Source organism: Natrix helvetica (genome assembly GCF_964273705.1).
Source record: "Natrix helvetica genome assembly, chromosome: 2".
NCBI lineage: Eukaryota > Metazoa > Chordata > Lepidosauria > Squamata > Natricidae > Natrix > Natrix helvetica.
This window is the reverse complement of record NC_138552.1, coordinates 246416570-246433454: the sequence shown is the minus strand read 5'-3', so window position 1 is coordinate 246433454 and position 16885 is coordinate 246416570. Positions and strand designations below refer to the sequence as shown.

Sequence of the window (16885 nt, the reverse complement as noted above, 5' to 3'; positions counted from 1 at the left end):
CAATCAAAATGTTGGCTCAGAAACTCTGGCATTTGAAGCACGCAAGCCTTAAAGCTGTCAAGTTACAAGACCTTTGCACCCCTAACCCTTTAGAAAAAACCCCAGGGTTGTTCAAACTTGACAGCTTTAAGACTTGTGGACTTCAACTCCCAGAATTTCTCCTCTCGCTCTTCATCTTGATGATGTGCGGGGGGGGGGGGGAGCTGGAACCGGTTCTAAACGGCACTATAGATTTGTGGAACCTCTTCTATAGAAGGTTAGAACTGGCAGGAACCCAACTCTGGATGGATCCCATAGAACCCTTTTCTCTGTTGGCAACATTCTTGCAAAAATACAAGAAGGGACATAGTGCTGAATGCAAAAGACCAATAAATCCTGACAGTATGAACACAACATTTTTTCTGATTATGTTAAGGATGGAATCATGATATATATAAAGAGCATGCCAAGAAAAGGCTGTAGCTTCCACCCAATAAAAATCAGTTCAGGTGGTGAGTGAATGAAGGCCTGAGCTTAAAAATATAAAACCCTTTTTGAAATAAATCCATCAGCAGCTGGCTTGATGCATAATAGTTTAAGCACCATTGAAAAAAAACTGACTAGAGTATAATACGATGAAGGAGTTCCAGCCAAGAGCCACTGTATATAAATATGTCCATGGTGTATCTCACAGTTATGTTTTCATCTTGAATATAAATTACCATGTTATTTATTCCACAAGTAAGAAACATCTTTATAACTACAGTTCTACAATGTATTTAGAATTAAATTACACTATATGAAATCAATGTCGTTTTCTCTCAGTATATAACATCTGTATCCAAAATTATGCAAAAGGCTTTATGTACAATAAGATAGTTACCATATACCACATTTTATGAATACTCCGTGTCTTGTCTGCTTCAAAAGATATCCAAAAAGTGCTGAGATCATTTCGGAGAAAGAGGAATTGAATAACACAATCTTGAGTTCTAAAGTCTCAAAAGCTCCCATTCCTATTTTTCACTGTGCTGCTCGCAAAACTTTTAGAACTTCTGCACTGCATTTCAGAATTGTTTAGGTCACTACCAACTGACCTTAGCATATTTGATGGGCCTTTTCAGACTCTCAATAATTTTCAACATGGCAAAATTCGCTACAACATTTTATGCCCGTTGAAGCAATAGCACATGTATGGGATCTATCTAAGGAATTTTAAGCCAATATGTCTTAACAGTGAAATTTCAGAATGACCTTTGTAATTATCAAAGACCCTTTGCAGAAGGCCAGTTTGCTGGTTAAGAATAATAATAGAGTATTTGTTGGACATTTCTCCTAAGTAACTGCTGTTGTGCTGATCATTACAGAAATTTGATTCTGTTAAGAAAAAGAGATTGCATTAAAATAATTTCTTTCTTTAGTACTACCATGTTTCTTTTGACCTCCGAAATAAGCGCTTGGTCTTATTTTCGGGGAGGTATTATTATTTTTGAGGTGCAGGAGGCGGCGAACATGGTCACCTCATGGCTGCTGTTGGGTTGCAATATTTTCAGGAAGGGCTTATTTTTGGGGGAGGGCTTATTTTAGCACATGCGCTCAAAAGCCCGATTGGGCTCGTTATCTGGGGAGGTCTTATTTTCAGGGAAACAGGGTATTTTTTACTAGTATCTTCACACATTTCAGGTTAAATACTTTAACCTGAAATTAAATACTTTAATTGGTAACTTTAATAATGGAAAACCAAAGAAGATACTGGGAAAAATTATAAAATATTAAAATTATTGGTAAATTAACTAATAATATTGCTCACTATATGCTGAAGACACGGAACCACATAAAAATCTGTTAAGAATTAGTTTTGAGAGATATTCAGAACTGAATTAATTAAATAGGGGGCTTGCAGATTGAGACTTTTTTTTAAAAAAGGGTTTAATCAAGGCAATAGATCACTTATAAAATCTGAATTTGTGCTTAATATGTGTTATAAAAGTATAAATGTATATTCTTCAAAAATGTATAAGACACTAATGCAGTCAAAAATTAGAAATGCAGAGTTGATGAAAGTGGAATATGAATTCCATTTTTGAGAAGAGCAACACTAGAAGAAGAACTGAAATGAGTGTACAAAAACTTATTCCTAGGTTACCCTTAAGTAACTTTATAGGAAGCCTACTTAAAGATTACATCACTGCCACCTAATTTTGTGCAGTATAGGATTATTGTGAACTTTTTATGGTTACTGTTGTGAGCTGCTCAGGATTTATGGTATATAAAATGAGTGGCCATATAAGTCTTATAAGTAAGTAAGTAAGTGAGTAAGTAAGTAAGTAAGTTCCAACAAATATGTCATATCTAACAAAAACAATGTTTTCTGGTAAGAAAAAAAATTCTGAAAAATAAGACATTGTTAATGTTTTTAGCACTGACTACTAATAACTCTTAACTCTAAATTTTAAAAAAGAAATCAACTATCTGTATGACATTACGAAAACGTAACAACTGCAAATGATACAATGTTTGTGAAATAGAACACATGAAAATAAAACTTTGATTTTTGTAAAATGTTGAAAATGAATTGATTCAAATTAGTAAATTATTACTGCTGGGCAGTGGTGGGTTCCTGCCGGATCGCACCGGATCGCGCGCTCCCTTTCGGCGCTAAACCCGGAAGTACGGTCTTGCCCCGCCCCTGGCGACGGGACGACGCTTGCCTGCGCTCCACCAGCTCGGCTGGGAACGGAGACGTTTCCTCAGTGGAGCGGAGCGCCTGAAAGGGACACAGGCTCAGCCTGCCAGGCTGCCACCACTCCACTGAAGACATTGCTGAGCAGAGAAACGTCTCCGTTCCCAGCCGAGCTGGTGGAGCGCAGGCAAGCGTCGTCCCGTCGCCAGGGGCGGGGCAAGACCGTACTTCCGGGTTTAGCGCCGAAAGGGAGCGCGCGATCCGGTGCGATCCGGCAGGAACCCACCACTGCTGCTGGGGAATGTTAACGCGTATTATTATTATTTGAAAGATTACTGAATCAGTAAATAGTACTTGAAAATATGCTTTCTTACAATTGTTGGTTTTCTTCTCTATTTTGTAGCATAAAACTAAGAGGTTAAGGTTTTCTGTCTAAGTTTCATTCTGAAGAGAAGTTCTCTAAAGGCCCAAATTTGAGCTATCTTGTCATGGATATGAAGAGCTTCCTCTGAACTTTGATACTTCAGAGATGGCAACCTCTTAAAGTAGCAAAGAATGTTTTGTTCTACACAAAACATTTAACCATCAAAGGTCAAAGCAATAATACCTGCCCAGCCCTACCATCTGTGATAGATATTTTCTACTCCAGAATTGAAAATACATTTGTCAATAAGAGAGCTAAGTACCAGAGGCCCAAGGCTTATTGAGCAATTTTGGGCAGCAACTTCCAACAGTGTGTGTTTCTTTCAGGAGGGAAGAATCTGTATGTCTGTCTATCTGATTTTCTGAATATAGACAACAAGTCTGTAAAAAAAATAAGGGTTTCGGGCATGTGGCCATAATTATCACATTTAATACATGTAAACAATTCTCATTCATTTCAAGCAGCATGTAGAATTATCTTTGGATAAGGTATGGTTTATGCATCTCAAAAAGAAAAGCCATCTAATCATTATAAATATTATAAGATATTTCATATCCACCAATAATGTCTGTTTCATGTATTGTTCAGCCTTAAGATAAGTGTTGTATTTGCTACCATTGCCTGGAAGCATTCCGTATGCTTTTAGAAAATGAAGCCTTGGATAACATTGAGTCTAGTAGAGGATGGGAAAGATACTACCTAAAATTGATGACCTCTGTGTTAAAGAGGCTATGTACTTCCGATTCCCTGTTAGGAGTATAACAGTGCAACCAATACATCAATATCTTGGATAAGGCAAGTGGTGTAGAATAGAATACAATACAAATATAATACAAATTTATATTTTCATGATCTTTACCAATAATATCAACAATATATTATAACTGCTGTAGAAGAATGCAAATGGCTGACACTCATGCCTGCTATTGCAATTTGTAGCAGTGACGTGCGGTGAGGTTTACGCTTTTGTGGCTTTCAGTCGCTTTCGTGGCTTCGTCATCCGGGAGCGCCAACAACATTTCTGCCTCCGCAGCTCGCGGGCGCGGACGGACGGAGGTAGCCAGAGTGGCGCCGAGGCAGTCCGGCGGGTGAGCGACCGAGGACCTCCAGCCGCGCCCGAGAGCTGCGGAGGCAGAAATGTTGTCGGAACGACCCCAGTCACTTTCGTGGCTTCGTCATCCGGGAGCGCCAACAACATTTCTGCCTCCGCAGCTCCCGGGCGCGGCCGGGCGTATGTATATAATATTATAATATTATATATATATATAATAGTATATAATATTATATACTATTATTTCATGAAGAGAGGTGAGGCTCTGCCTCCCTTGCCTCCCCTGACCGCACGTCCCTGATTTGTAGAATATACGTGGTTGACATGCGTTATAGTAGTCCAGTTTGTGTAAATAGAAGAGGGCTATCCCCAAATGTTGTTGAACTCAATTTTATAGCTTTTGCTGTCATGAACATTGATAGATGTTGCAGACCAATCTCTCAGACTGCAGGTTACTGTCCCATGAGAATGCACTGAAAAGGGAATATAGCTGAGTATTTTAAAGACTCTTACTTTCAGACATTGCAGCATTTATCCTGTCCACCCCCCCCAACCCCCCGGAGTCACATATCTTTGAAGCAGCACAATATTAAAGGCTAAAAGAAATTTAGGTGCAGAAGTAAAGCACTATCTGTAATAACACTGAACATGTGAAGTATTGACTTAATGTTTAGGGCACATGAAGATTTATAGTTCTTGGAAGGCAAATATTTATCTTTCAGATCCATGTCTTGATTTTACACTGAGATGAAAATCAATATTAGCTTATTATAACCATTTCAGTCTAGAAATCCTAGCAATATTATGGAAGTGTGATATTCCTCCTGTATTCTTACAGTTGTTAAACTGCATAATGATGAGTGAGAAAATGAATAGATTAAAAAACTCTATTACAACTTTTGCATTGGTGATTTTAAGATCAGATATTGTTCCTTAAATAAAATCTCTGCCTTGTTCTAGAACAGGAGTGTCAAACTGGCCGCAAATGGGCTGGATGTGTCACACACAGGCCACACCTTCCCCAGCTCCGTGAATGGGAAAAAATGTCACGAAATGTCACATGATGGCAACATGACATAGTGAGTTTGACACCCATGTTCTAGAAAAAGTGTTCTGAAAAATCCAGTAACTGAGCAAAAGAGTTCTATTCAAATGAAAAAATAAATAATTTATTTTTCAGTTTTCAGTTGGAAAGTACAGCAAAGTAGGCAAAGAAGTCTGGATCTTCTAGACAGACTTATGAAATGTGATTCATGTTCCCTGACTTTTTTTCCCTAAAGCTAGTGGTTTGCTGTGAGTTGGCTCCCTTATTTTAAAAGCCAAATGTGTTGTGAAAAGAGCTGTAATTTTCCAAGATGCATAGTAAAAATGGCCTACATTTATCTTCATTTTATGGAAATTCTATGTGTGAACCACTTTAGTTTCATTATGAATTTGCCAAATCCTTCTAAGTTGGTCCATCCTGCATCTATGCAAGAGGTACAGTACTGATAGAAGAGAATATTTGTAGCTTAGAGTTGAACTGTGAAGTCCTTGGTGCTCTCTGAGCTTGGTACTTATACTCTGAAGTACAGTTTGTGCATATCTGATACAGGCAGAAAAAAAGACATACGGTATGCTTTAATAAAGTGCATTTGTAAAAACACAGTAGCATATTTAGAAAAAAGAGGACTGTAAATATTACAATGATATACTAAAGTGGAACCTTTTTCTCTTGCATTCTTACAGGTGGCCTTGCATTGGCCCAGGTCCTATTTTTTTATGTGAAATACCTTGTACTTTTTGGTGTTCCAGCACTTGTTGTTCGCATGGATGGACTGAAGCCTCCTGATTTACCTCGCTGTGTAAGCACCATGTACAGTTTTTCTGGAATGTGGAGGTTAGCTTTATTTGATTGCTGATGTTTATTGTGCGAGCCTTGTTTTTCTGAAATAGCAGTTGGGTGCTGCAGTAGTCTTTGCATATTCATTACAAATGTCTTCTGTTTTCAGAATAAATTTCTATTTAATAATCACTCTCACCTAATGCATAGAAAAATTCAAACCTGCCGTCGGGATGTTCTTGATGAACTGACACTGATCTGATAATTATTTCCCTGTTCAGTTCTTTCTGAAATATGATGCATTTTCCATTATTGTCCTCTTGAACAAAGCACTTTGTCTAGAAAATTCATAAAGTCGGTTAAATAACATTTTATTAAGTAATCCCATAGGGACAGTACTGAGGATAATTTCTTCTATGTCAGGTTAAAAGTAATGGGTTCTACCTGAAATGAAGTAAACAGGGTCATTTTGAAGGTGTAAACATTTGATTGATTTCAGTGCACCTGCGGGTTTCCATTGTTTTAGAAGGTTATTTTTTGCTATTGTGGATGACATATATAATGATGACAATCTACTTTTGCTGTCTAGAGAAAGGGGCTAACCTATGAAGTGAACATCTGCGTAGCTATTTTGTCTGCTCTTGATAGTGTGGATTTAGCAGCTATTCCCTGAAATGCTTTATAGTTTATATCATCAACTTTGTTTCTCAATTACACTGTCCTCCAGATGGCATCAAGCTTTCCACCATATGTGTATGATTGGTAACCTCCTTGTAATGAGCCTTACAGTGGATTTTAAAAAAAAACTGTTTTAGAACTTTGGCTGGTACAATATCAATGGTCTCAGTTCAATTTGTCCATAAGGTAACCCTAAATTAACATGGCAAAAATAGCTTTCACACATAAAATTAAAACCCATTTGTTCCTATATTGATCAGTCTGGTGTGTCTGGGAAACCCACAAACAAGTCAAGGGCATCAGTTTATTGTTTTCCTTACTTTATATAATGTTCTTCATAATGGTCTAATCCCATTTTAAAGCTGATCCCGTATTATGTAGGGAAAAATGATTTCAGTTACATAATATTTTTTTTATCATGAGAACTTGAGAAACACTTATTTCAAACTGATAGAAAGGAAATTATAGGTTTTAAGTTTCAGAAAATAGTTGAAAGCCTTACTTTATCATTCCTTGATGGTGATGGGAATTTGTATATTGTGGCTTAGCTTAGGTCATCATTTATTCTAAAAGAGTTTTGCTATTTAAGTTAATATTATCAGATGTGTACATTTTATTCTATGATAACAATTGCTATTTTCTTCATTATGCCTCTCATGCTTGTCTTTTTTCTTTTGCTTATTTATTTATATCCAACCCTTATTATTTTTACAAATAACTCAAGATGGCGAACATATATGATATTTCTTCTTTCTTCTATTTTCTCCACAACAATTCTGTGAGGTGAATTAGGCTGAGAAAGAATGACTGGCCCAAAGTCACCTAGTTGTCTTTCATAGCTAAGGTAGAATGGTCTCCCATTTTCTAACCTGGTACCTTAACCACCAGGCCAAAATGTTACTGAATTGAATACAAAAATGCAAAACTGGCAAGATGGGAATGAGGATAAAGAGAATTGCCATTTCTTTGAGCTCTTTCTCTTGTTTATTTCCTATCATTTTGAACAATGGAAAATAATTTATTTAGACTAGCTCTCAAGCTAATGTAGATAGCTCTCTGGGTTGGGAGTGTGATATAGACAAGTCTTCACCCTCCCCTTTCAGTCATCACCATCCAGTGTCCAACTGTCACTGGATTTTCCTATTTGAGGATGGAATCTTCCTTCTAATCCTGGGTCTCCGAGAATGACATGATTGCTGCCCAAATAAGCCAGTTTTTCAAATTGTATGAGCACTTGGCCTCTGCATCACAGGCAAGAAAAAACTGCATGCATTCAAAGCTCACTAGGATTCAAACAAGCTTTTCAATAATTAATCAGCAATATTAAAAGCTAATAACAAATAACTAATTTTCAGTGGGACTGCATGTAGTTCTGATTTAGAAAGAGATGCTACCTGACAGGGATGTGCAATGGAAAGACACTGATGTTTTAAGAGTTGCAGAGAAGTGGTGCATTAGATTCCTGTTCATGTTTTTGAATTAATTCTGAAGCACTGCACAGCCCTGCTAATAAGATGATTAATGCTTCCAAATGTAAATGTAAATTATCAAACCTGGGAGGAGGATCCTTATCCTCAAAAATAAATATACTGCCTGAGACCAGCCACACTCTTTCTCAGCCCTAGGAATTAGGCAGTGGCAAACCACTTCTGAAATCTTGCCAAGAAAACTGCAAGGAAATGTTTAGGTCAGGGGTGTCAAATTCGATTTCATTGAGGGTCACATCAGGGTTGTGTTTGACCTCGGGGGGCCGGGGTGGGCATGATCAGGGTGGGCATGGCCAACTCAACGTCACTTATGTCAGGGGGTGCCTGTGTGGCCTGAACACTCTGCCAGTAAAAATTGGCTTCTTTCAGCTGTGACAGCCTCCTTCAACCCTCTGCCAGTGAAAACACAGCTCAGGAGAGCTGCACATGTCCCTTTGCAAGCTCCATTTTCGCTGGCAGAGCCACCGTGACCCCGTCATTTACTGTTTCCAGGGCAGCCCCATGAGTCAGATCTAAGTATCCTATGGGCCAAAGGTGGACCGTGGGTCTTGAGTTTGACATCCCTAGGTCTAGGTCGTCACCATGACTCAAAAATTAACACAAAGAAGTTAAAACATAGATTAAAATTAAGAATATAATGTATAAATATAAATTAAGAATATATGTAAAAAGTCACTTAACAGCTACCAAAGATCCAGAGTGGTTTACAACTGATTACTAACAGATCAATTATAGAAATAGTTCTTAACAATCTTAATAACAAGCTACACATTCATGGGAAATGACAGGCATAAGCATTTTCAAAAGAGCTTCTTGTACAGTACTCAATAACTGTACAAATACATAACAGACTGTAGGTTGTTCACTGTAGGGGTAATCAAAGAAAATACCATATCTCTAGAATCTGTTCAACTCTTTGCTTCCCAAACAGCAGTTTGGATAGTATGCGAGCACACCATGTTCAGCCTTGACTATTGTCTAGTCTGTTGAGTAACTAATATGAACTGAGACAGGAAGGAAGGAAGGAAGGAAGGAAGGAAGGAAGGAAGGAAGGAAGGAAGGAAGGCTTAATTGACTGATATTTTAGATGCTGATCATAAAATGTAATGAGGATGTTTGTGGATTTAAAATAAATCGCAAAAAGATTCCATGAAAATATGAAATATTTCATTTCCATTTATTGCAAGTGGAAAGAGATTATTGAGTCATTCAAAATGACGCTGTTTCAAATAATAATGTAAATTCACTGCCTTGAGTTATTTATATAAAATAATAAAAGCAGAATATAAATAAATGAAAAAACCAGATTCCAAACCTAATAAAATGTGACTGGGGATGGAGGCATGACTATGTGTCATTACTGAAAAATACTTGTAATAACATGCAGCCATTTCTCCCAACTTGACATCAAGTTGGTTGGGAATATTGGAACCTTTATTCAGGCACATCTGCAGATGCCAGATTGAGGAAAGCAGATTTACAGCTATGTTGATTTTAGTCAATGATGAATTCATTGATTGTTAGACTTTTGAGAGCGAGATGTAAAGATAGCAAAAAAAAGTTTTTAGAAGCCGTGATACTACCCGTTCTGAGATTGGAAAGATTGTTTTCTGTTTCATGCTTGGAATTAGGCTAGACTGAGTATTGGAGCTTCATGAAAGGGTTTCAAGCTGCTTTACTTTTTTTTCTGTAAGACCTGGGGACAAGCTGTTTTTGTTCCACAGTGGCATGGTAGCGGGTGTGGGAGGGTGCCATTTCCTTTCTGAGATTAGATCATCCTTTTCTGTTACCTTTTGTAAACATAATAAAGGTGATATTGATTTTTTTTCCTCGGTTCAACTTCTCAATTTCTGCATCTTTCAGAAAATTAAGGATATTCATCCCACACCATTTCCCCCTCCTATCAATCTGTAAAAAGGGGGAGAGATTGAGGAGGAAAATGTCGGATCACAGAATGTTGGTAGTTTTTTCATGATTTTCTCGAAACTAACAATGATGGTAGAATTTAGCAGCTCCAGAAGGTTAAACAATAATGAGCCCAAACAAAGTGGTATTGTTTAAGATTATTATAGGAAGATTATTATAGGAAAACTAATGAAAATTGTTTTTACCCTTTCATTTTTGCTTTTTTCTGTCCTTTTTAAGAAACACATGAAGTAATACATTCTGGAAGACAGAATAATTAGAGTTCCTAACAATGATCCCATTTGAATTAAATTCTCCTTTATGACATTCTCAGTTATATTCGTGTAATTATTTCAGCGTAAAGTAATTTCTACCAATCTTTCCTTTGATTGCCCAATAACTAATTGAACTCAGTCCATGAATAGATTAAATCTTGCACTCGTTTCTCATGAGCGTAAGGGTCCCCCCCCTCCCCTTTGTAGCATCCCTATTGGAAATTGCCATCCTGAAGACATAAATTTATTTGGAAGGATGCACATCAAAAGAAACTTGGAGCTGATAGTGAATGATTTATTTAATTATTTATTTGCATGCCTATAGGGTTAGTAATATTTGAGCTCCATTACTACTTTTATAAAATATATCTGTGTGCTTTCCCTGCCAGTTATTAATCTATACATTCTTCTGGTGTTATAAATTGAAAAGCGGAACTATAAATTGATCTATAACTGGTTTGGCTGGCAGAGCATGAAAGATGATTTCAAAATGTAAGAAGCAAAATTAGGAGGCATTTAGCTAAGAAGAAATCTTTCTTTCTTTCTTTCTCATCATCATCATCATCATCACTCTCTTCTCTGAAAGGAACTAGAGACAGAAAATAGTTTCAACAGAGTTTTAAACAACCAGTTCAGAAAGATTTCTTTAGATTAAAACAGTCAAAAGAATATTAGAACTTAATCTCTGCCCACAAACTTTGAATATTCTCTCCTCCCCAGATTTGCTACCCCATTTATGACTAGCCAAATTGGGTACTGATTTGTCACATACTAATATCATGCTATTTTTTTCTGTTTGTTTTCCAGCTATTCTCATTCTGTTTGGTAGGAAAAATGCTTTCATTGTTTTCCTTATAGGAAAGGTTGAGAAAGTTATCCAGGTTGTCCAAATTACAAGAGCACATTGGTGTGTAAAGCCCTTGTCTTTGTGCTATCATTTCACCAATTTGCAATTTACTTTTCTGCACTTCAAATAAATGCTGACATTCCCCAGCCAGCATGTCCACAAGTCTTAAAGTTCCCAAGTTTGGACACCCCTGGTCTATAGTAACCACAAAAACTATTACTAAACCAACGTATTTGCATTTGTGCAATATTTATAATACAAGTAGGCCTTGACTTACAACCATTCATCTAATGATCATTATGAAATTACATTGGCAGTGAAAAAAAAAAGACTTATGACTGTTTTTCAAACTTATGACCGCTGCAGCATTCCCATAGTCAGATGATCAAAATTTGGATGCTTGGCAACTGGTATATATTTATGATGGTTACAATGTCCTGGGGTCACGGGATCATTTTTTGAGACCTTCTGACAAGCAAAGTCAATGGGGAAGCCAGATTCACTTAATGACCATGTTACTAACTTAACAACTGTGGCAAGAAGGTCATAAAACGGTGCAAAATTCAATTAATAACTTGTTTAGCAATGGAAATGTGGGGCTCAGTTGTGGTCATAGGTTTAGGACTACCTGTAGTAGGAACATTTTCTGATTTATAGCAGAGCACATAAGCAGAGAGCTTTGTATTATTTGTCTATAAAATAAAGTCCAGTCCAGTACATACTGGTATGCAAATCTTCATTAATAATTGTGATTCAATGAGCCGCAAGAACTCTACCTTTAAGAATCCTTTTTTTTAAAAAAAGAAACAGTCATACCTGATGGGTCAACTTGGAGACATAGCTGTGAATGGACTTCTTCTGTTTGGCCATGTTATTAATAGCTATTTTGCTTTCAACACTCCACTCACTCCTACATTGCCCCCTTCAGTCCTACATTTCCCCCGACAGCAGCTGAGATGTGACTGGTCTCTGTTACTGTCCTGACTGGAATAACTACATTTTTTTTTTAAAAAAAGAGCAAACGATCAGCTCAGTCACAAACCACAGAACAAAAGGCATTGTTCTATTCTTAGAACAATGAGATGCCACTTGGAACACTTCAAACGGTCATTTCAGGTCAAAATATTTCTTCACCTCTGTGAGGTAAAAAAAACCAGAGGCATTTTCACAAGGGAAAGCAAAGGATAATGTTCTTCGTAGTATCAAGCAAGCAATTTGTTTGGGCAAAGTTTATTGTTTGCATTGTTGATAGCCTCTATCTTTCTAAACTTTTCTCCTCAGTTTCTCCCCTGGGACCGTCCCCACCACTATATGACAACAGTTGTCGCTTCTCTATGGAAAACCATGTTTTCAGTATTCATTTTGTGGCAGCTAACATGTATTAATTTTTTTGATTTGCTCATTTACTATAGCAGCGATGGCGAACCTTTTTTGGCTCGCGTGCCACAAGTGGGGGGAGCGCAGGGGGGTCATGTGAGGGTGTGCCGCACCCATAATGCAACATGCGACCCCCCAGTGCGCATGCGTGCACAACGCGCGACACCCCCCCATTTTTACATGCTGTTTTCGCCCTCCCCAGGCTTCAGAGGCTTTATAGGAGCCTGGGGAGGGCGAAAAGAGCCTCCCCCGCCCCCCTGGAGGCCCTCGGTTTGCTTGGAGGGTTGTTTTAAGAGCTCCGAAGGCATCAGCAAAGCCTCCGGACGATCCCTGAAGCCTTCGGAGCGCTTAAAACGACCCTCCGAGCAACCCGGAAGTCACTTTCGGTTTGCTCAGAGGGTGGTTTTAAGCATTCCGAAGGCTTCATGGAAGCCTCCGGACAGTCCCTGAAGCCTCCGGGAGGGGGGGGGCTCTTTTCGCCCTCCCCAGGCTCCTATAATGCCTCTGGAGCCTGGGGAAGGCGAAAAATAGCTTTTAAAATGGTGAACTCAGCTGCGCCTTGCGTGCCCTGACAAATGGCTCTGCGTGTCACTTGTGGCACGCGTGCCACAGGTTCCCCATCACTGTACTATAGTATGGCATATCTAAGAAGAACAATTAAATATTATGGGTGCATATGAAGCCTGTGTCTATGTTTCTGTATTATGAAAGTAAGGCAGGAGTGGAATTTTCTCAGGGCTACTGGTAAATTATGGGTCAATTTTAATTATCTAAACATCTTTCTGAGCTTGCCCTCCACATCCCTTGAGTTATGACTCCTTCATGCCTTAACAGTTAAAATAATGAATCACAATTACCCATGGAAGGGAGGGAGGGAGAGAGAGGGAGGGAGAGGGGAAAGAGAGGGAGAGGAGAGAGAGAGAGAGCGCTTATTTCTTCTCTGCCTTCTGTAGGAATGTTGTCATTTATGTTGAAATGCTGAAACAGTAAAATATATATTGGAAGTGTCAAAGTCAGGCTAGGCAGGGCTTTGGATTTAGTTGAGAAGAGAGGCTTCAGAGTGTGTAGGAGCGTGAAGATAACAGCTTTCTAATTCAATAAAGCTCCTGTTTCCAACTGTGCAGATGCAGCAGACACTTCTCCATCACAACTCTGCAGTCCTAGAAGAGTTATAGTTTTAATAACCTGTAGACAGGAGCAGTATTTTTATTTCTGCATTTCCAAAACTGCCTCTTGTCAAGTGAGTCTGAGGCACAGCAGTGAGTAGCAGGCTGTTTTAATAGGGACTGGCAGAAAGCTTCCTTGTGCTGTTGATTCAGGTGTCTTATCTGGAGATTATGCCTAGTTTATGCAATTATTTTATTTCTTTGCAACAGAAAAAAATATGCTAGTAAATGTATAGAGCAGTAAAAGAGTCCTATTAAAAAGGAAGACACCATACAAGTTGTGTTATTTCAGCACATGGTACACATTCAGCTGGAAGAAAAGAATTCAAGGCATGTCTAACTACTAAGAGCAATCACCCATCAGTCACTCCAAAAATAAGTTGATAGAAAATAAGGGGAATACATCACATTGGAGTAAAGTGATTACCTGTAAAGCAGCATTTTTCCTCATCCTATTTCCTATGGAAAATCTTCCAAATCTTGAGATGGAGATGGGGGTTGTGGGAAGGGAGAGGAGAATTCTGTGTCTTTCAGAACTGTATTTACAAAACATCCTATGGTAGAATGCTGAAGAGCTTGGCTAAATTTGGGAACCTGACTTCCAGGTTCATAACAATATGAAAGAGAAGATGTCTTTGTTGTATTAGTTTATAGCTACACAGCAGTACTCAGCTTTCTGACACCAGCCAAGATCAACTAAGCAGGATTCAACCTGGCTAATACTTTTTTGGGGAAACATCAGAGCTGTACAATAGATGAATAATTGAAGCAAACAAAAGAAGATTACTGTGCAAGATAATTTTGTTTTGTTGACAAGAAAACCACCTGGACCTGTTTGTGAAATGACTAGGAATTAAGTTTGGTTCAAAAGCAGGCTCTACACAATGAGGATAATTTGGTAAAACAAATTAGGGACCAGGGTCAAATGCATATAAAAAGGTTGTATAATATGCTGATAGAAATGGATTCTGAAACAGAGTTAGTTAAAGATTGTATGATAAAATGGGCACAAAACTTTGAAGAACCAATAATGATAGAAACATGGGAAAAGATTTGGGTAAGGAATGTAAAATTTACATAAGCTCAAAACTTGAGAGAGAATTTCTATAAGATGTTTTATAGATGGCATTTAGATCCTAAAAAGTTAGCTTGTATGTATCTGAATTTACAACCTAAATGTTGGAGATGTGACTGTGCTGACGCTATGTATTACCATATATGGTGGACTTGAAAAAAAGTTAAAGCATTTTGGATAAAAATATGGTGGATTATTCAAAATATTCTTAAAAAGAGGATAAAGTTCACACCACAGCTGTTCTTGTTAGGGATAATTACAGACTGTACAGTTATAGAGACTAATTTGATTCTGAATTTAACAATGGCAGCAAGATTGCTGGCGGCGCAGTAGTGGAAGAAGGAAGAGTTGCCTACTACTCAAGAATGGACATTAAAAGTAGTAAACTTAGCAGAGATGGCCAAAATCTCAGCATATCTCAAGGACCATTAAGATGAGAAATACAAGTTGGAATGGAGAAGATGGATTGAATATATTCAAAATAAATATCGGACTAAGAAATTCCAATTAGCTTATGAGTGAAAGAACAAGGATTAGTATAATTTATCTAAAGTTAGCTTAATAAAAGAAGAGTTAAAGTACAAGAGGAGGAAGATGTTAAAGTTAGTTAGCTTATGTTAGCATATGATTGTTAAATGTTTATATCCTGTATTTTGCTCTGGGAGGTTGGGGGGAGGGAGGGCTGGAGGGGGGGTGGGATCGGGGTGGAGGGAGGGGAGGCGAAGGGGATATATTTGTAAAATTTATTAAAACTCTCTAATTAAAAAAAAAGCAGGCTCTACACTGATTTCTCAGTGGCTATTCCTGTAATTATATTATTTTTGCTTTTATTATAACATGAACTTGTTTATGCCTACACAAGCTTGGTGTAATCCTATTAATATGTTGGGAATGTAGGCTTGGTAATGAATCTCAGGCTTAGGTTTAAGCACAAGTACTGATTAACATTTGAACAACATTAACATGTTGTTCAAATGTCTGGAAGCAAAAAGGTGTTTCTAAAAAATCATTGATTTGACCATAAGTCATATGAATCAGAATAAAAAAATAAAGGATCAATAGGCTACCACAGATGCAAAATTCAATTATAACACTAAGATACCCTTTAGCCTGGCTGTGTATAAATCCCCAGATTCCACATTTCCAAAATCATTATAATGTAATAAAGATCGTCTAGTAAACAGCTTTGTGCATTAGTATTGAACCGCCATTAACCTCTAAAAAAATAAAATATTCAATGGAGAGTAATGGTTAAACCTGTACCTGTTACAGTAGCTGTGGACTATTTTGCTCTGTCTTCAGAATAGAAAGTTAAGATGAACTAATTTTGACTGTCCTTCCCCGCTGTGTAGATAATCTGGAAGGAAGGTGCAGACTCCTAACAACCTTCAGATCTCTATTAAAAAAATATGAAGCTGGTGCTCCATAGAGCAATACGCCTATGTTGTTGACGTCTGTGACATCCCTCCCAAATGATTTTGGGAAATCTCTGCTGATTGATCCATAAGAACAAGGCTTTTGCTTATATGGAATTCCTACTTTCCTTTCAAAACTGAAGACATTAAATGTAATCTTGCCAGTATTAGTTCTCTCCTCCAACTGAATTTGTCTACTTTCTTCAAACAGAATTATGGAACTACTCTAAATTTAAGGAGCCTTAATCGTGGTATATTTTTGTGGTTTGGGGCAAAGTAATTTTGCATTAAAATATCCTTACACATTTGGCATTTATCCTATTCAAACATGCAAAAATACCACAGCATTTTTATTTCAGCAACAGCATTGAGTAACTGGTATGATCTTTATGCAAACTCAGAATTAATTGATCTTGTAGCTTCCTGGCAGGAAGGTGACATTCAGGCATCTCATTTCAGCCAGTAGTTGGATAAAAGATGGACTGATAAGTCGGTATGATTTTCTAGTCCTGAGAGGAATGCCGTTGATATAGTTTACTTGGACTTCAGTAAGGCTTTTGATAAGGTAGACCATAACCTACTACTAGATAAAGTAGAAGAATGTGGGTTAGACAGCATCACCACCAGATGGATTGGTAACTGGCTGACCAACCGCACTCAACGTGTAGTTCTCAATGGAACTGCATCTACATGGAGGGAAG

General features: G+C 37.8%; 1 protein-coding gene across 3 annotated transcripts in view; it reads left to right on the top strand.

Moving 5' to 3' along the window:
* Window positions 1–16885, top strand: part of HHAT (hedgehog acyltransferase) — a 185959-nt gene that overhangs the window by 43686 nt on the left and 125388 nt on the right. For all 3 annotated transcript variants that reach the window (XM_081942246.1, XM_081942244.1, XM_081942245.1), the window contains exon 8: window positions 5866–6016. In XM_081942246.1, the coding sequence (XP_081798372.1) occupies window positions 5866–6016 (151 nt within the window). The remainder of the gene's footprint in view (window positions 1–5865; window positions 6017–16885) is intronic.